General features: G+C 48.5%; 1 protein-coding gene and 1 non-coding gene across 2 annotated transcripts; one reads left to right on the top strand and one right to left on the bottom strand.

Moving 5' to 3' along the window:
* The first annotated feature begins 3,929 nt into the window (after positions 1-3,929).
* LOC117855530 (nitrate reductase [NADH] 1) lies at positions 3,930-8,055 on the top strand. Its single transcript, XM_034737910.1, has 4 exons — positions 3,930-4,998; positions 5,105-5,245; positions 6,154-6,386; positions 6,506-8,055. The coding sequence occupies exons 1-4, from the start codon at positions 3,930-3,932 to the stop codon at positions 7,859-7,861; spliced, it is 2,799 nt and encodes a 932-aa protein (XP_034593801.1). The 3' UTR covers positions 7,862-8,055.
* A 9,181-nt stretch (positions 8,056-17,236) lies between these two features.
* TRNAI-AAU (transfer RNA isoleucine (anticodon AAU)) lies at positions 17,237-17,310 on the bottom strand. Its single transcript has one exon. It is a non-coding gene; the product is annotated as a tRNA-Ile (tRNA).
* Between the last annotated feature and the right edge of the window lie 3,226 nt (positions 17,311-20,536).

Genomic DNA, 20,536 nt, shown 5'->3' with positions numbered 1-20,536 from the left:
ATATATCTCTCCGTGAAATTTCCTTGCCGAACTCAAACTTACAATCAGCCAACAGACTTCTGACTTGTGAGCAGCTTAGGACATGTTTTTTCGTCTTCTATTTTAATGTTTTTCATGCTTGCGGTTTTGTTTTTCCCAGCAAAAATGGTTGATTTCCCATTGTTTTAATAGAGGGCTATATGATAGCCCACTGTCGTTTCTGCACAGTAGCAGTCATAGCGACAGCTCTCCGTTATATAGCCCGGTTTCTAAAACACTACGATTTCTATATACCTTCGATCGTAGGCAGGTGGCGAAACACCAATATAAATATAAATAGGGAAAGCGCCTTCAGTATCGGTTTCTAACCCCCTTAGTACCGGTTGTGCAACTGGTATTGCTACTTCTGTACTAAAGGGGGCCTTTAGTACCAGGTCAAATAACCGGTACTAAAGGTATTAAAATATAAAAAAAGAAATCCGGCAGGGCGCACGTCCCCGCATCCCCCGTCGGCCACGCCTGGCCCGCCGCCACCCTGCCGGCCACCGACATCCACGCCGCTGCCGCCCCACCGGCTACGCCCGGCTGCCCCGCCTCGCAGGCTGCCGACATCCGCAGCCCCACTGGAGATGGAGAGGGAGAGGGAGGGAGAAGGAGGAGAGGGAGAGGGAGAGAAAGACTACCTATGCTCCATGCGCCGCCGTGTCTGGCCCGCCGCTGCACCCCGCCTGCGCCCCGCCACTCCTCCACGCGCCCAAGCACTATCCTACACCTCGTCTTGCTGCCGCTCCTCACTACCAGTGAGGGGCGAGTAGAGGGGGAAAGGGAGGTAGCAGAGGGGGAGGGGATAGGAGAGGAAGGGGGAGGGGGCGGCGGCGACGGGAGAGGGAGGGGGCGACGACAGGAGGGGGAGGGGGTGGGGGTTGGGGGAGGGGGTAGGCAAATAATAAGGTTGAGAGAAGTGCGAGAGAAGAGAGATAAGGTTGAGAGAGAAGAGATAAGGGGGATGGGAGCAGGTAGGGGGGAGATTGATAAGGTTGGGAGCTCCTTTAGAACCAGTAGGGAGCTCCAACTGGTACTAAAGGTCACCCATTAGTACCGGGTGGCCCTCACATTAATGTTTGGGTAGTGTTCGGGTGGGCAAATAATAAGGTTGAGAGAAGTGCGAGAGAAGAGAGATAAGGTTGAGAGAGAAGAGATAAGGGGATGGGAGCAGGTAGGGGGGAGATTGATAAGGTTGGGAGCTCCAACTGGTACTAAAGGTCACCCATTAGTACCGGGTGGCCCTCACATTAATATTTGGGTAGTGTTCCTTGAGTGGAAGAACTCGAATACTTGTCTTGCCAGAACCTGATCTGACTCTCATTATTTGCCTAGCTTACTAGAAATTGATCCACTTACGTTTTTTTCATAACACTCTTCAATAACCCTTCAATCCTTGTTACTTAGTTTCCTATGGTGCATTGTTATACCCAGATATGTAATGAGTAATGACTATTTACCTAGGTTACAATCATACAGTTGTGTGTATTATTGCTCATCGCATACTACTTTTGCCTCCCTATAACTGAACATCTCACTCTTATGAAAATTGATCTTCATAGGCCTTATAGTTGCTCATCCACAAAATATGAGCTTCATATTCTTTGCCTGGTTAATGTCACGTTCCTTAAAAATGATCATGTCATAAACCATCATCTACTAAGAGTGGTATAATCTCCATCCACTGGTCATGACCATCATCTTTGGCTCTTGCTAATAAGATGGCTAGTGTGTCCATTGCAAAGTTAGAAAGGATTTTCGAGATGGAATTATCTTGCCTTAAATATAATACTTTTGATAGATAATGCTGGCATTTGAAATGTCATCTTTCATCTTTTGATTCACAATGCACGCTTACATCTTAGTGGACTATTATTGGGATGTCAATACAGTACTGCAGAATGGAATGTGTAGTTTCTGTGCACGGTCTACGCTACATGCATGTGTGCTGTTGTTGGAGAGAATAGCATGTGACAACTGACAACTTCAAAGTAACTTCAAAGTAGGTGGCCAATGTGGATCTCTGGATCTTAGCTGGGTGGATGCCCTTTCTTTTTTTTTTCTAAAGATTTAATTTGTTGGACCTCTGGATAAATAAAGTGTCGTCACCTTATGAAAACGTCTTAGAGGATCGATCGAGTCCTTACATTTTTTGGATCAGAATAAATGATTCGAAACACACTACAGCTGTTTAACTTGGAGCCTGTGTTAGGAAAAAGTCTAAGGCATTTTGAATTATTTGTTGACATGGACAAAGTAATACAAAACGGACACGCGCTGCCGCTGTCCAATAGACAGACGTTATTTTTCCATCTTGAAATGTATAAACGCTAACTGCTAGTGCGTCACTACGTATCTATTGCCACGGCCACGCGCAACTGCGCAAGCGCATCTAGTGGGATTGAAGTTTCAAACTTGAAATATATACGTGCAGATATTTTGACTAAATAGTACTTACGTAACGCATGTAGCCAACGGTTCTTAGGTTGATTTCCCAAGTAGTGTGACACAAAAAGAATTGATTCAAAGCTGCTATTGGACTTGGACCCATTCCGAGAAAGTCGAGATGTTTTCAATTGTTTGTTGACATGGGCAAAGTCAAGGGAGAACTTCCTGATCCCCAACTGTTGCAAGTGTGTAACCACATGGTGATGACATTGCGAGAATGTTTGTTTGTTTTTATTACGAAACAAGTGGGCAGATGGTCACATACATGTACGAATTCACCACATACACACACATTCTGACTTACAAGGCTCGAACCTTGGTGGACAGGTACCACTACAAAAAATCTAATCAATCCAGATAAGTTCAGAGATGCTTTTACATCTAGGCGACACTATCTTTTCTTTCCCAACAAACTGCCACAAACGAACACACGAAACGATGCACATGAGTTAAGATTTTGCCTCTTTCTCTCCACTGTACACCGTTATCATATATAGTATATCCCATCCTGTTTCGCCATCGTACACTGGTAGATCATCACACCACGCATGATTAGCAGTAGCGGATCTACGACCCGGGCTGCAGCCCCGGTCCAAGGCCAAAAATCCAACGGAGGTTTTGGAGAAGTTAGTTAAACATCAGAGGAAAAGCACATGAACTTGTATTAAGCTGTGATCAGCCCTGGTCCTAGCAAGTTCCTGGGTCCGCCCCTGATGAGTAGGACATCATATTGCGTTTTTTGTTTTCCAATTGGTTGGTAGATCGTGCCGTATGTAGTTCCTGGAATCACGGCTATGCTGTGCACCTCTGTGGAGTTGTATCACATGGACTTGTTGGCTGTTGCATCGTCCAAGCAATGGCCATTCATTCGGTTGGGGTTTCTTGCTTATAGCATAGACTGATAAACATGTGGGGCCTATATGTGTTAGCTGCTGCTGCCAATTGATCTATACTTTGATTCCTTACATGATTTAGCTGTGGTTGCATCCCTAAGATAAAAGATGATGTTCATCATCATGGTGTATATAGTACTAGCTGCATGCTGAATGGATCTTGATTGATCTCTTCAAATGTTCAAACGAAATTCGTTGGTCCAAATGGACGATCATCACGAATTCGGTACAAGTACTACTTGGTTTACAAAGATATACCCACTTGCTATTTTTGTTACTAGATCACCTTGAGCATACACGGTTTTGGTTGGCTGGCTACTGTCCCTCGACTGACGTGGGGTGCATGGCGGCTCCCAACCTGCTGGCCGGATTTCCGGAGCTCCATCGACCAGAGCGTGCGGGCATATATACACAACCCCTACGCCCTTCCCTGTCACCAATACAAGCTCGCCGCCCTTCGTCTTCAAGAGTAACCCACCTGTGGTTCACATCTCACCACCAAGCTCTAGCACAACGTTTCCCTAGCTTGTTAGCAAGGATCACCACCCAACCCCTCTGCCGGAAATCATGGGCGCTTGTGTTGAGCCAACTCACTTCGCCAGCCTCGACCTGGGCTCCGCCGCACAGCTTCTGCGTGCCTCGGACGTCGACGCCGCCATGGCGTTCCCGGCTCTGCCGGTGCCGGGTCACGTCCTGCACCCTGCCGCGGGCTCACCCGTGCGGCGTGGCCGCAGCGGCTTCACCGCCCTTGTCTCGTCACCGCGGAAGGTGGCTGACGACGCGTCGGACGACGACGACGACGAGCATCCGGGTTGCCACGAGCTCTCGCCTTACCTGCGCCACCTCCGGCCCGTGGAGGAGCCGCCGGTGCGCGACCCTCGCGACGAGGGCACGGCGGACGCGTGGGTCTCGCGCAGCCCGTCCCTGCTCCGGCTCACGGGGAAGCACCCGTTCAACGGCGAGCCGCCGCTGCCGCAGCTCATGCAGCACGGCTTCATCACCCCGGGCCCTCTCCACTACGTGCGCAACCACGGCGCCGTGCCGCGGGGGGACTGGGCTTCCTGGGCCGTCGAGGTGTCCGGCCTCGTCCGCCGCCCCGCGCGCCTCACCATGGAGGAGCTCGCCGGGGGCTTCCCCGCCCTGGAGCTCCCCGTCACGCTCGCCTGCTCCAGCGGCCGCCGCAAGGAGCAGAACATGGCGCGGCAGACGCTGGGCTTCAACTGGGGCCCCGGGGCCGTCTCCACCTCCGTGTGGCGCGGCGCGCGCCTCCGCGACGTCCTGCGCCGGTGCGGCGGCGTCGAGCCCGCCGCGCGCTACGTCTGCTTCGAGGGCGCCGACGACCTTCCCGGCGCCGGCGGCGCCGGCGGGGGGTGCGGGTACGGCACCAGCATCACGCTCGAGCGGGCCATGGACCCCACCATGGACGTCATGCTCGCCTACATGCAGAACGGCGGGCCGCTGCTGCCGGACCACGGCTTCCCCGTGCGCCTCATCGTGCCGGGGTGCACGGCGGGGCGCATGGTCAAGTGGCTCCGCCGCATCGTCGTCACCACCGCCGAGTCCGACAACTACTACCATTACAAGGACAACCGCTTCCTGCCGTCCCACGTCGACGTCAAGCTCGCCGACGCCGAAGGTGATGAATTACGTAAAATGAAAAGTTGAACACACTTGCACTAAGTTTCATTCATGGATAGCTGAGATGAACATGTTACTGATGTTTCAACAATTAATGAACGCAGGGTGGTGGTACAAGCCCGAGTACGTCATCAACGAGATGAACACAAACTCGGTGATCACGACGCCGGGGCACGGCGACATCCTGCCTATCAACGCCACCACCGCACAGAGCGCCTACACCGTCAAAGGATTCGCCTACTCGGGTGAGCCTTGCACTGTCTGACTTGCCCTATTTTCGATTTCCAATCAAGTGTATCTTCTGTGTATATCCAGTTATCCACAGGATGTTATGGCCACAACCAAACAAAAATATCCGTATTTTTAATCAAATATTAACCTTGAGGCTTGAACAGACAATCTCTTGTTTATGGCTCACATGGTTGCTTGTAAAATCAGATTAATCGATTATGGTTAGATGAAATAATTCTGTTTTATAGCTGTGGTTTCTGTCACACTGTCGTGTAACAGGATACATATGCACGTTGATAAGTTTGTTTGGACCCTTGATTGAAAAACAGCAACGAACCAAATGATGAAAACATCGGAAAGAAAATTCCACCAAATAAAATTATCATGTGTGGATAGATTGTATTGGAGTCTCTACCAACATAAAATCTGTGCGTGCAAACATGAAATTAAAAGAATGAACCTGGAACTCTACCTTTAAATTAGCATTTCTAGATACCTTTAAATTAACATTTCTACATTAACAATGGCATAAATAGATAATTTAGAATAGATATATGTGTCTTTTAGTATATTATTTTATAATAACATATGTTAGTAATTCAAGTTCAGATTTAGATTTATTTTAAGTTATTTTTAATAATCACATATACGGCTAATTTTCATGCAATATTACAAGATTATTGTAAGTTTTTTTTATAATGGCATGGTAATTTGTTGAATATTAGTGGATTACTTTATGTTTTTTCATAATGATACAGGTGAGTAATTTCCATAAAAAGTTACTGGTTACTTTAGACTATTTTGAAAATAGTAGAGGTGGGAAAATTAAATAGATGTTTTATATGCACTTGGCAAAGATACATGCATGCATATGTATACACTGTCACAATTCACATCCCTGTGCTTTTGGTCGTACGTCTAGGTGCCGGCAAGAAGGTGACGCGGGTGGAGGTGACGCTGGACGGCGGCGAGACATGGCTCCTCTGCGCACTCAACCACCCGGAGAAGCCCACCAAGTACGGCAAGTACTGGTGCTGGTGCTTCTGGTCCGTCGACGTCGAGGTCGCCGACCTTCTCGCCTCCAAGGAGATCGCCGTCCGCGCCTGGGACCAATCGCTCAATACCCAGCCAGAGAAACTCACCTGGAACCTCATGGTACCCTATAGTGTCATTGTCATCTTCACACGTTCCCATGGCGGCCCACGGCATGGGAGGCTTTCTCTGTTCCTGTATCGCGATGCTCTGTCTCTGATCCGTCACGTACGATTTTGCAGGGAATGATGACCAACTGCTGGTTCAAGGTGAGGATCAACGTGTGCCGGCCGCGCAAGGGGGAGATCGGGATGGTGTTCGACCATCCGGTGCAGCCGGGGAACCAGCCGGGCGGGTGGATGGCGCGTCAGAAGCACCTCGAGATCGCGGAGGCCGCCGCCGCGCCGCCGGGGATCCACCGGAGCACGTCTGCGGCGACCGTCGTCACGGACACCACCACCACCAAAGCCTCCAACAAGAAGTTCACCATGTCCGAGGTGCGCGAGCACGCGTCGCGGGACTCGGCGTGGATCGTCGTCCACGGCCACGTCTATGACTGCACCGAGTACCTCAAGGACCACCCGGGCGGCGCCGACAGCATCCTCATCAACGCCGGCACCGACTGCACCGAGGAGTTCGACGCCATCCACTCCGACAAGGCCAAGGCGCTCCTCGTCCCCTACCTCATCGGCGAGCTCGTCGTCACCGCCGGCACCGGCGACAGCCCGGACACCACGCCCATCATCCAACAGGCCATCAGGGCGGCGCCGGCGGCGGCGCCCGTCGCGCTCTCCAACCCGCGCGAGAAGGTCCGCTGCCGCCTCGTCGGAAGGAAGGAGCTCTCCCGCCACGTCCGCCTGCTCCGCTTCGCGCTGCCGTCGTCCGACCAGGTGCTCGGCCTCCCCGTCGGCAAGCACCTCTTCGTGTGCGCCAACATCGCCGGGAAGCTCTGCATGCGCGCGTACACGCCGACGAGCTCCGTCGACGAGGTCGGCCACTTCGACCTCCTCGTGAAGGTGTACTTCAAGGACGAGCACCCTAACTTCCCCGACGGCGGCCGCATGACCCAGCACCTGGACGCGCTTCCGGTCGGCTCCTACATCGACGTCAAGGGCCCTCTCGGCCACGTCGAGTACGTCGGCCGCGGCAGCTTCGTGATCAACGGCGGCGAGCCGCGCAGGGCGAGGCGCCTCGCCATGGTCGCCGGCGGGAGCGGGATCACGCCGATCTACCAGGTGATCCAGGCGGCGCTGCGCGACCAGCCGGAGGACGGGACGACGGTGATGCACCTCGTGTACGCCAACCGGACGGAGGACGACATCCTCCTGCGCGGCGAGCTCGACCGGTGGGCGGCGGAGTTCCCCGACAGGCTCAAGGTGTGGTACGTGATCAGCCAGGTGAGGCGGCCGGAGGAGGGGTGGAAGTACAGCGTCGGGGCCGTGACGGAGGCCATCCTGCGGGAACACCTGCCGGAGGGCGGCGACGACGACGACACGCTGGCCCTCGTCTGCGGGCCGCCGCTGATGATCCAGCTCGCCGTCGCGCCCAACCTTGAGAAGATGAAATACAACATGTCCAATTCTGTCATCGTGTTCTAAGGTTGTATAGAACGAAGTGTCGTGCCGTCGAATAAAGGATCACCATCTACTAATAAATCCGAAACCAATAAGCTTACCCACTAGGTGTAGCGCTTGTGTGTTTAATTTGTGCATTTGTAAATATAGATATCATATTGTATTTTGTTATGAAGTTTGGAATTAAGCCCCGGAATAAATTTGGTCATATTGTATTTTGTTATATTGTATTGGAATAAATTTGGTTAAAGGACTAAACTAAACTTTAGTCCCCTTATTCATTGGACTAAAGTTTATTCCTCCTGTTTTGTTTCTAGCGACTAAAGGTCATTAAAGCTGTTGAACAAAGACAAAACTACCTCCTGATCAATGCCTCCTGCCCCCATCACCCACGCTCCCGCCATCCTCCCACCATGCCTTGCCCTGCTGGCCTTCGGGGCGAGGCGCAGCGGCAGGGCAGGTGGGCGGGAGAGACCGACGGGAGCAACAGTGGCGGAGCGGGTGGGGCGGCGAGCGGGAGTGGGAGAGGAGCGGAGCGGCGGGCGGGAGCGGAGCAGCGGCGGGCGGGTGGCCGGGGGCGGGGGCAGGCGGGAGCTGCAGGTGGGTGGCCGGGGGCCAGCGGCGGGGTGGGTGCAGAGGAGGATTGGATCGGGAGGGGTGGTGGGGGGAGGGACGGGTATTAATGAGGAGCAGATCCTGTCTAAGATCTCCTTTAGTTCCTTTTAGCAACCTCTTAAGGACTAAATGGCTAAACTTTAGGGACTAAAGTTTAACAACTTTTAGTCACTCTATTTAGTAGTTTAGGGACTACAAAGACCTAAACTTTAATCCTAAAGGTTAGCAGCCCCAAACCAAACACCCCCGCTGCTTTTCATTAGGGATCGACTTTATAGAGTGTTAGGTTGCATTTTGCTGAAATTAAAACACACACGCCCGCGCGTGCCCTTCGGTTACAAATAATAAATACGTGACGTTTTGATCAAAATTTGGTAAAATTTTTTTATTGGCAATAGCTTTCGAAATATTTAGTTTGAAAATATAAAACTCATGTGTAATTTGTCCTGAAAAGCATATTTTTTGAAACCTAACGGAATACTAATCATATGCATGATTCCGGCAATGCATGTACGCGGTACACATGACGGTACGGTGGAGGCTGGACGGCGAGGACGTCCCGATGGCGCACCCGTACGTGGAATTCAAGAGAGGCCTGCCCATAGAGATAGAGAAAACGATCTGATCCGCCGCCATGCGTCGCAGCCGTAGCTTCTTGCTACTCGGAAGAATAATGTAATCTCAGGAGTGCCAACGACGTTTGGTGCAAAATGTTTTTGCCCTGATCTAATGCAGTAGCTGGCAGGGCAAAAAGAGAAATGAAATAGTAGTAGCAGCCTAGCAGGATTACTTACTGTAAATGTGGTGTACGAACTTTAATCACTTTGTACATTGATGCGGTTTATATCTGCTCCAAGCCCACCCATATGGTGAGGAAAACGTACGGGGTCGAAAAGAAACAAAAAATACCGATGGCCCATGAAGGTCTCGAACCTACGACTTTCGCGTTATTAGCACGACGCTCGAATCAATTGAGCTAATAGCTAGGCGCTCTGTTGCAATTTTTTTCCTGTCGTGAAAATTTATCGGATTGCTCAAGAATACCATCGGATCCAGCAGGAGCAGTATCTAAGTAGGAACTTTCTTCACGCCAAACCTGGATAAAATAGGACGCTCGGTTGATCCCTTGCCGGGTATGGCGCGGACCTGTGACCCTAGGCTTCGAGGGGCAGGAGTTGGTATCACACTCACATTACAATAATATAGTGTGTATTCATGTTTTTTTCAAGAAGAAGAGAGCTTTTTATTATTACTCGTGAGTTAAATTACAATCACAAGCAATAATTTGCTCAACACATATTGGAGCCGCGAAACGCCACACTGCAGAGTGCTATGTACGCTTTGCCAACTATGCGAGCTCATATACAGCACTATTACAATCTCTTCTCGTATGGACTATCTTCCATGTCGATAACCTTCCTTCAGCTGCCATGGCCTCCTCAAGGATAAACCTAGGTTGGAACGCCCGCCATCCCTTTTCGCTAGCATTCCGACCACAGTACTACAATCAGACTCAAGGATCACCTTTTGGTCACACCATTCCACAACCAGCATCAGGCCTTCCTTAGCTGCCATTGCTTCCAGTTCCTTTGCATCCCTTCCCTTTGGAATACTTTTCCATGCAGTGAGCTGGACTGTTCCAGCATTATCTCTGATAATGATTCCAATGATAATGATTCCAATCCCACCATTCCCTATATTACAATCAAAGGCTCCATCGACATTAATTTTCAGCCACCCTTGCTCTAGTGATTCCCAACGAGCTGCCTTCTTTATCTTCTTTTTGCTGTTCCCTGTAGAGATTCACAAATCATATTCTTACCTTTTGAATCGAAGTAGCCCTGCTGTTGTTGGATGCTACAAAGTTCCGTCCAATACTTTTTGAAGGAACCTAACCGAGCCTTCAATCAATTGCTTCTCAGATTCATGTGTGATATTATTCCTCACCAGCTAGGTCCTCCAAAGTAGCAGGAGGAGCTTTGCTCCCTCATCCATCCCCAACTTATCGATCTGGTCTAACAGGTTACCCAGCGATAACCTCAGGACTTGTTCCTCATCCGACAACATCCAGACCTTTCTTATTGCATTCCGTAGTGCCTTCGCGTGATCACATTTGACCAAAGCATGCATTGTTGACTCCTCTTCAACACCACACACTTCACACTGGCTTGCCACTACTATGGCTCATTGCCGCTTATTGTCCTGTGTTGCCAAACCATTTTTCATAACCTTCCAACCAAAGAGCAGTACTTTGTGCGCTATCAGAATTTTCCAATACCCTTTCCATATTGGCCTGCCCATCTAGTTCCTTGATATGCTCTGCCGTGCTCCCCTCTCCTCGTCCTGCATGTCTCTTGCAAGCTTGTAAGCACTTCGGACAGAGAAGATGCCAGACTTTTCATAGTGCCATGAAATGAAATCTTCAGCAGGACTTGTTGGTAATCTGGTATCCAGGACATGCTGCACATCATATGGTCTAAAGTAATCATGGATCACCTCTTTTCGCCATTCCATTCGGTCTGCATTTATGAGCTGGGAAACCCACTTTAGCCGGCATGGCCTTCTCTTCCCTGCTGGTCTAAAAGACTAGCCACATGGCAGCCATGGATCACGTCAAATGCAGACTTTCTCTCCAGAACCAATCTTCCATATAACTCCCTTCTTTAACAGCTCTAGTTCGTATACTATTGCCTTTCAAGTCGGCGATTGGTTAATTGAGAAGGCCGTATCTAGCAGATTTTCATTAGGGAAATACTTTGACTTCAAGACTCTAGTACACAGACTCTCTTGTCGCTCAATCAACCTCCAAGCCTGTCTTGCAAGAAGTGCTTGATTAAAGAGCTTCAAATCCCGAAAACCTAAACCTCCCTCACCTTTTGACTTGGTAAATTTGTCCCATGCTATCCAGTGAGTCTTCCTCTTTCCGGTCATCTCCCCCCACAAGAATCTTCTAATACACCGTGTCAAAGCATCATGTAAAGACCCTGGAAATTGAAACATACTCATAACATATACAGGTATAGCTTGTGTCACAGATTTAATAGGGGTCTCATTTCCTGCCGCATATAGATTGCGTTCATCCCATGCATTACACTTCTGTATCAACCTTTCCGTGATGGATTGAAACATGTCCGCCTTTAGTCTTCCTTCAGGCATTAGCAGGCCCAAATATTTAGCCTCGAAGGCGATCTTGTGGACATTCAGTCTGCTTTTGATAGTTTGGACCATATTTTCCTCCTAATGCATATTAAACAGGATGGAGCACTTATCAAAATTTATTAGCTGACCCGTCGCCTTTTGATAGTTTGGACCATATTTTCCTCCTAATGCATATTAAACAGGATGGAGCACTTATCAAAATTTATTAGCTGACCCGTCGCCTGACAATATTTTGTTAGAACCCCCTTTATTCTTTCTGCTTGATCTTGGCCAGCACAAAAAAATAAGAGACTGTCATCTGCAAATAGTAAGTGACTGACTTCCGGAGCCCATCTACATACTTTCAGACCATGCACATGGCCATCTCTACTTTCTTTCTGCAAAACTTTCAATAGTCCATCAGTAACAAACAGAAATAAGTAAGGCAAGAGAGGATCACCTTAACGTAATCCACGTGTGGGCTAGATGGTGTCTGAAAGGACACCATTGAAGAGAACTCGGTAACATACAGTCGTGACACACTCCATTGTCCACTGTACCCATTCTCAATGAAAGCCCAGCTTCAGAAGAACATGTAGGTAGCTCCAATCCACACGGTCATACACTTTGGCCAAATCCAATTTATATGCACAAAACTCACTTCTGCCTGCATCATCCTGCTGAATGGCATGAATACATTTGAAGGCAATTAAAGCATTATCAGTGATCAATCTCCCGGGTATAAAAGCACTTTGATTCTTTGAAATAATCCCATCCAGCAAGGGTCGCAGTCTATTCACTAGACAATTGGACACAACTTTGTATACAACATTGCATAAACTGATGGGCCTATAATCTTTCAGAGTCTCAGGGTATTGACACTTAGGGATTAACACAATAGCAATGTCATTCACCCCCTCGGACATTCTCCCTTCACTAAAAAAATACTTTGACTACATTAATAATATCCTCCTTAAGCAGCCCCCAATTTCAGTGAAAAAACCTTGCCGGATAACCATCCGAGCCTGGTGCTTTTAGGGGGCCAATCTGAAAGAGGGCATTCCCTATTTTCTCCTCATCAAAAGGTTTGCATAGAGCAGAATTCATATCATCAGTAACACATCTATCAAACAAATTAGACACCCCCTGTGGATTCACCTGAGGGTCGTTTGTGTATAGCGCTTCGAAATATTGATTGACCATACCTTCCATCTGTACCTGATCATTAATCCAATCTCCTTCAACACTTTTCAGTTTTCTAATTTTGTTCCTCCTACATGCTACCTGCTGATGGAAAAACCTAGTGTTCTTGTCCCCTTCCTTTAGCCAAGAAATCCTTGATCGTTGCAACCACATCATTCCTTCCCTATACAAGAGCTCATTCATATTCCTAATAGTTTCTTTTATTGGCCGGAGTTGTACCTTGCGTTTGCAGCTCTCTCAGCTGCACCCGAAGTTGTTCAAGTACTTTCCTTACCAACCCAAAATGCTCCAAACTCCATTGCTTCAACGATTTGATAACCCCCCTCAATGCAATATTGATTGTACCCAGATCACCCCTAGTATGTTCTTGTTCCCACGCTTGCTATATATGGTCCTCCAATGATGCTTCCCTCTCCCACATTATTTCATAGTATAGTTGCCTTTCTCCTTGCTGATTCTCTTGTTCTTGCTGAACCCTTAGCATTAATGGGCAATGATCAGAACAAGGAGATGTTGAGTGAGAAACAGACGCATCGAAGAAACGGTCCATCCATTCTTGCGTGGCTACTCCCGTATCTAGCCGCACCTTAACATTGCGAGCTCCCTCTTTTTTATTATCATAGGTCCAAGGAATTCCACTAAAACCCAAATCCTTCGGCCCACATTCATCGAGGGTCTCCCAAAACAACGCCATCTGACATTGCCCCCTTTTTATTTCTAAAAAATGTTCATATTACCACATAGCCTCATTAAAATCCCTGATCACCACCCAAGGATCTAGCGAGCGATTTTTAAGCCATTGCAAAATTTCCCACATACATTGCCTATCCTCTACTCGCGGTTCCCCATAAATAAAAGTAGCCCGCCAAGGATCTGAATTAGGATCATCTCTGATGGACGCATCGATATAATGATCCTCAGTTGACAAAAGATTTACTATAATGTTCTCATCCTAGAAAAGAGCAAGACCTCCACGCTTACCCGAACTATCCACTGCTAAACAACCTTTTAAACCTAATCTCCATCTTAAATTTTTCACACGACTCTCACTAATCATAGTTTGGGTGATACCAGTGCACCAAGGCATCTAGATCTCGAACTGTCCGGGAATTCCCCACCCCCCGACAGTTCCAGACTATGGCATTCATTGCTCCTGACGGGGCTCGCCGTGAGCACCCATCAGGTCTCCTCATTGTACCAACAGCTTGCTCATTGCCTCCAGCTGATCGTGTCTTTGTTCCACCTATACCTGCAGCTTGATCCTCCATAAGGTTGTGCACCCCTTCCACATCATCTCCAACAGGATTCTATTCAAACTTGTCCTAGGCATCTACCACCAGCCCCCGGCTGTGAAGGTCACGAATAGATTCCATAATGCCTGCTTTTAGCGCCCTTTGCGGCCTCTTGTGCTTGCCTATATCCTTCACCGGGCTAGGCCCCTTCATCCCCACTTCCCTGTCTTGCACTTGTTTTTGCCTTTGTTGCCTCTACTTCGTGGAGACGCTCACGTATGCTCTTGGGGCTCCTCTCCTCTTCCCTCCTTATTGTCGGTGTGACCTCAGAAGTAGTGCGCTCGCTTGAGTCCTCAAATGACTCAAGGCCAGACACTCTCTCTTTTGCACCCCTCACGTCATGCAGATTAACACCTGATGGCTTCTCTCCCACCATCATCTTTTGCACACTTTGCACCAAGGCATTACTTACTTCTTGCAGCACTTTCTTTGGCGTGCCATCCACCCTTGCATCCTCATCCATCCTCACCAGCTCACCAACACTTTTCTTCTTTCCACTACCACCAGCACCATGTGTGGCACTATACACCACCTGTACTTTACCAAGCTGTGCACCACTAAATTTGAGCACCCTGATAGCTCTAGACGGTGCCGCTGGTACAAGCATCTTTTTCTTCTCCTCGTCGCGCTTGAGCGGCGATGTCCTCACCCAATCCCCAAACATCCCCTGCACTTTGACCTCCTCATCCTCCAGGCAGAACTTCTCCGGATGCCCCATCCTGCCACACCTAAAGCACATGAAAGGGACATTCTCATATTTCACCTCAAATTGCATAATGCCCATGTCTTTTATCTTTGCTTCCACAAACAGTTTCAACGCTTCCTCCAGTGGGAATGTAACTTGTGCCCTTAAAAAATTCCTCACCGGCCCCATTACCTCTATAACTTTATTACTCACCTTCTTAGCCAAGACACTAATAAAAGCTCTTGTCATCAAGGTCACACGCACATCATAGAATCTTAACCACAAGGTCAATAGAGTCGATGACTAATTCTGATGACCTGGAAAATCCATCATAAGGCACCACAATGAGTGCATCTCCCTTGTGCTTCCATGGCCCCTCCTTGAGCACGTACTTGTATTTTTATTCCGAATCAAACTCCAGAATGAATCTGTTCTCTCCTAGCATAGTAATAGGGATCGACTTTGCCAGCTTCCATGCAAACCCCATCTCATCAAACAAACCTTTCGGGGTTTGCCCCGAGTAATACCTAGCCATTGCAAACCACTTCTGCACACCGTCCTCCATGTCTTCGCTTGGATCAAAATCAAAATCCTCCTCCTCCATGGCTCTAGGGTTGGAGCCATGCATCCCTTCCACCATTGCGCCTAATTCATTGAATGCAACACCATGGCCACCTAGCAAAACTTCCTCGCTACGAACCTCCTCCTCCGCCGACTTCATCTCCTCTCGTCCCTTCTTAGAGAAATCCATCGACAAGTCTAGGTCAGCAATCACCAGCTGCGTCTAGCGTCATTTACAGCTTTGGGTGGGTAGATCCCTCACCGGGTTCCCCTTGATCACCCCAACTGGAGGAACGACACTAGAAATAGGTGGTAGATTGAAAACCCTAATTGTAGATGGGAACAGAGATCTGTATAAGAACACCAACTTTGACGGGCAAAGAGTATATCTCACGCGTAAAAACACTTGTAGATACACCGAATCCTTCCCGTAGCACCCCCACAACTTCAACTTTCCTTCCCGCAGAAGTAAGAAAAATCTCTCACGAACCCTACCACCTCATGGCTCCAAGGGTCACAGAGTAAACATGGACTGCAGCACTTCAATCCATTGTATCCTACTAGGACACCTCCTAGATCACCTGCTGAAACCAGCGATCTCGTTGAGTCTTCAGAAGATCACGAGATGACATCCATTTTCCGATCGTCGCCAGGTCACCACGGAGTCGCCATGTTTCGCCTCGACCTTTGCTACCTGTAACAATGTGTGTATTCATGTCTTATGCATCACTAGCAAAAAGATGTGACAACCGATCGAGTTAGGATCGAATGTGAGTATATTATCGGGTTGCCTAATGCGGCCTCTTTAGGCCGCGCATGTTTCACCTAAAACTGGTTCGGATTTGCCTAGCTGAAGCCCCCTATTATACGGTTGAAGGAAAAACATGTGTTTGATGGTTGGGTTACACTCCTATCAACTCCTTTTTTTAGTTAGGTTGAAGGAAAAACATGAGTTAGGATGATGAACAACATGCCAGCCTATAATAATGATAAAATGTTAAACATTAGAGCACATAAATTTATTTTCCTTACTTGATGTTAACATCATTTCAATTCTATAGACCATAAGGACGCCCTGTTCACGGCCTCAAGGGTACTGGATTGGAAGTATCACATAGGGGTAGCCATTAGGTGGGGTGAACAACGGGTGAGAGCATGGTGATGACGTAGTGTTGCGACATGCATTTGGAACAAGGGGTAAGTGAGATAGAGATGAAGAAGAAACATGGCTATCATCAAGGACGGACCCAAAGCAAGATTTGAGAGGGCCTTAAGAAAAATAAATTTTGTGAAGTTTTTATAAGCTAAAAATTTATCTATTGCCTTTGCTTCAAAAATCTACTCTACATGGGTCCGCCCCTGGCTATCATAAATTATTATTCAGATGCATTTTTTTCGGATTCATGAATCATGAGTAGTATCTTCCTAAGACAAGTGCATTTGGTGTGTCTTTAGATGGTTTAATAGAAGTCCATAAAGGGGACTGCTTTTAACTTGTTTGGTAGTAATTACATAATCTGTGAACTTGCGCATGGAACTGAGTTTTTAGGGCTCGATTAGATACCTTTAGCAACTAACCACGCTGGCCTTTGAAGAGCACTATTGACCAGGTATCTCATTTGAATTTGGACGAGCTGCGGCTTCAGGATGTCAATCTACAGAGAATTGGGGAACTTGTAGGACTTGTCATACTGTAAAACAAAACACTAAGAGTCCAGAGATGACTGGAGGTTTTTGAGTAAAGGTGTATGTAGCTGTCCAGATTTGCCATTTGATGGTACAAAACACTGAGAGTTTACAGATGACTGAAGGTTTGTTTTAAGGAAGGTGTATCTGGCTGTCCAGATTTACCATTTGATCGTCACGCAGTTTTTGTAGGCTAAAAATGTATAAAAAGAAACATATTGGCCCATGCAGGTCTCGAACCTGCGACCTTCGCGTTATTAGCACGACGCTCTAACCAACTGAGCTAATAGGCCTGCTCTTGACTAAATTTGCACAAGCCTTATTTCATAATTTAAACGGCAGCGATGCTAATCAACGATCTACATGGTTCTGCGGTGAGTAGGAAGTCCGACTTTGATGAAAAATTCCGTGAACCTGGGATCTGGTGAAACCTGAAAGATCACTGCAGCTACAAAATGCATCCGTTATTTTAGATAAAAAAAAATGATTGATGGGAGTCGGCGGCTAAACCAACGCCAAAAGGAAGGAGCAACTTCTTCAACGGAATGGACATACATATAAGTCATGTGAAATGTTTGGAAGGAGCATGTAGTCTTCGAATTTTCGAGCACAGGTACCCAGCAGGTGGCAGCCGTGCTAATGGAAGGATCGGATGGGACATGCATATGTACATATAAACGCCGCATTCACTCTCGTACCCACTGTATTCCGCTTCTTAAGAGTTACGGATATGGATTCAGAGTTGGTCACCATTATGGCCTTGGCCTCAAGCCCTCAACTAGTAAAGTCCTTTGATCCAAGATGAATAAACATGCTGAAAATGGGAATGCATGAATTGTAATATCAACAGGTGATTTGATAATCTTACCTCACTGACAGCAGCAGACTTAATTACCTAAAATGGAGCCTCCCCGAGAGCCGAGAGGTCAGAGGCGCCAAATTCAGGTGCACGAGGAACGTCCTCATCCTCCCCGCCCACTCCAGATCGAGACGCTCGATGCCGCCGCGTGACTCGACCCTCCGTATCGCGTCGCCTGCGCCCGCCGAAACAGACGAAGCCGGCCGGCCGCCGCCGCAGCGGAACTGGAGGACGGGGTCCCTCCTCCACCGGGCTTTTGGCTCACCGGATCGACAGCCGCCGTGTCGCGAAATGTGGCCCCGCCCGAGCGCCGCATTGCCGCGCCGCCGCTCGCCGTTCGCCTTCCATTTCTAGGGAAGGGAGGGGGCTTTCAGATTCTGACACGAGCGCTCCAAGAACACAAACCTTGCACGATGAGCCGATGACACGTGGGTTCATTTTGTGTCACTGCCATGTGGGTCGTGGTGAGAATCCTTTGGCGACTCCTGCGCCGAGGGCCCGGGTACCTGCAATCCCGAAGGAACCAAAAGAAGAGAGCACCTCCTCCTGGCCTGTCGACTGCTTCCATTTTTTTCCCACGAGAAATTTGCATTGCCAAACTCCGGCGAGGGTGGCATCGATCTCCGAGGCGCTGGAGGGGACAGGGGAGGATGCTACTGCCCTGGGCCGAGGCATCGATCTGTTATATCACTTACATGCATCATAGAACAGCCATGGGCCGTCTTTCCGCGCATGCATGATGCATGGATGGACTTTCGGCTTACATGAAAGAGCCCACACACGGGTCATGTATACAGGTAGGCGTAACATACGTATGTATACTTTCTGGGCGGCACAACGTATTTTAGTCCCAAACTGAAGGCTTGTCCAGCGAGTGTCATCAGCACCTCTGTATCTAAGAGCTAACCAGCAACGGTGCCCTCCTGTCAACTCTCTATTTTTTTAGGCTACATTTTTCATCCGCACGATCTCAGATCAACGGTTGCGATTCATTTTCTCTCTCCACCTTATCTTTCTCATCGCCTTCCTCATCCCCTCGCTAAAAATGACGCAACCTCCCCTCCTGGCTCCGGCGGCATCCCCGCTACCCTCCACCACAACCCAGCACTAAATCGTCTTACGCACCCGACGTTGGTTCTTCTACCTTGGCCATCTTCTTCCTCAAAGTCCATCCGTGATCCCCCGCCGCCGATAGCATCTTGAGGTAGTAGATCGGTTGGTGGGGGATCGCCGAACCTAAAACTTAAAGGTAAAAGCGAGAACAAAAGACGTGGATGGCCGCCAGAATAGCGTAATACCCTACATCCTGTTTGGGGTGTTGTATATTGCGCCCTGCGTTTGGGTGTTGTTTGGCCTCTTGGTGGTTCTATGAGGTCTTAGTCTACCAATCTAGAAACCCCTGCCCTCCTTTATATACTTCAGGGGGCGGGATTACTAGTAGGATTACAAGGTAGGAGTCCTAGTAGGATTACTTCTTCCTTCTTTGCGGGTACTAGGGATCTATGCCCGATAGGCGGTGCAACGCCGCCTCCGCCGTTGCCCACCGCCACCGCCCAACTGGGGGTCAACCGCCACCCGACTCCGGTAGCACCCCGCCGCCTCCGCTCCATCATCATCTCGACCGCCGTCACCACCGGCCAGTGAGCACCCCGGAGCTCCCTCTACAACCGATGGCCACAGGTAACCCCACCCCAAACCCAACCCCGAACCCTAACTCGCTGGAGTTGAAGAAGTGTTAACCCTAACTCGCCGGAGTTGAAGAAGTGTTAACCCTAACTCGCCGGAGTTGAAGAAGAAGTGTTGTTGGAGGTCAAAAAGGCTATTGTGGCATGAATCCTTCAATAGCTAAATTGTGTGGGGAGGAGTAAAAACACTCGAATGTGATATAGCAATCCCCATTTTTATTATATGTTTTTGTTATGAAATAGATGTCAACTTTTAGATTTTTTTATGGCTTTGTTGCTTGACCTGTTATGAAATAGAAAAGATAAAAGAGCACAAGACCTAATGTTGTCCAACAGCTGCAATCCCAATTTTATTCATCAAAGGCTATTGTGTGTGTGTATACAATGAAAAAGGACCCCTTGCCTCATCTTCATCTACCGAGATACGGTAATATTATCTAAATTTCCTCTCCAAAGTTCATATATATTCGTATCTTATTTAGGGTAAACGAGAGCTTTACTGAATAAGGATGTTTGTCTACTACTCCATCCGTTCCAAATTATAGATCGTTTTAGCTTTTCTAGATAATCTAGAAAAAATCAAAATGACCTATAATTTGAAACGGAGGGTGTACTTGCTAACCGTGGTTCAACCTCACAATCTCACATCCACTTATGCAGCTAATAAAACTCAAGTGCCAACGTAATTGGACTCCTACATATCCTGGGGGCACACACGCAAACTCTACGGTTCAACATGCGCGGAAGAGTTGGCGAATAGTTGACGCATTACCTTGAGGGTGGTGGAAAAAGTCTTTTCTCTCGCTGCTTCATTGCTGGAAGGTCGCCATTCAGACTGTCACGGGAACCCATATATAGGCGCTCCTTGTGCGTGATCGTCGAGTAGCTCGTCGCCGGTGAGAATGGATTCGGAAAGTCGAGGTGGGTTGGTTTTGCAAGGTAGGTAGGCGCCAGGATTGCATGTTGCGTCGTCAT

Source organism: Setaria viridis, chromosome 1 (genome assembly GCF_005286985.2).
Source record: "Setaria viridis chromosome 1, Setaria_viridis_v4.0, whole genome shotgun sequence".
NCBI classification, from domain to species: domain Eukaryota; kingdom Viridiplantae; phylum Streptophyta; class Magnoliopsida; order Poales; family Poaceae; genus Setaria; species Setaria viridis.
This window is presented reverse-complemented; position numbering and strand designations above follow the sequence as displayed.

What these genes read in the sequence shown, in the direction of transcription:
- LOC117855530 (XM_034737910.1), top strand. Translation starts at nt 3,930, where the DNA reads ATGGGCGCTTGTGTTGAGCCAACTCACTTCGCCAGCCTCGACCTGGGC. An exon ending in CAAGCTCGCCGACGCCGAAG is followed by an intron (nt 4,999 to 5,104) that starts GTGATGAATTAC and finishes TAATGAACGCAG; the next exon opens with GGTGGTGGTACAAGCCCGAG. An exon ending in CAAAGGATTCGCCTACTCGG is followed by an intron (nt 5,246 to 6,153) that starts GTGAGCCTTGCA and finishes TCGTACGTCTAG; the next exon opens with GTGCCGGCAAGAAGGTGACG.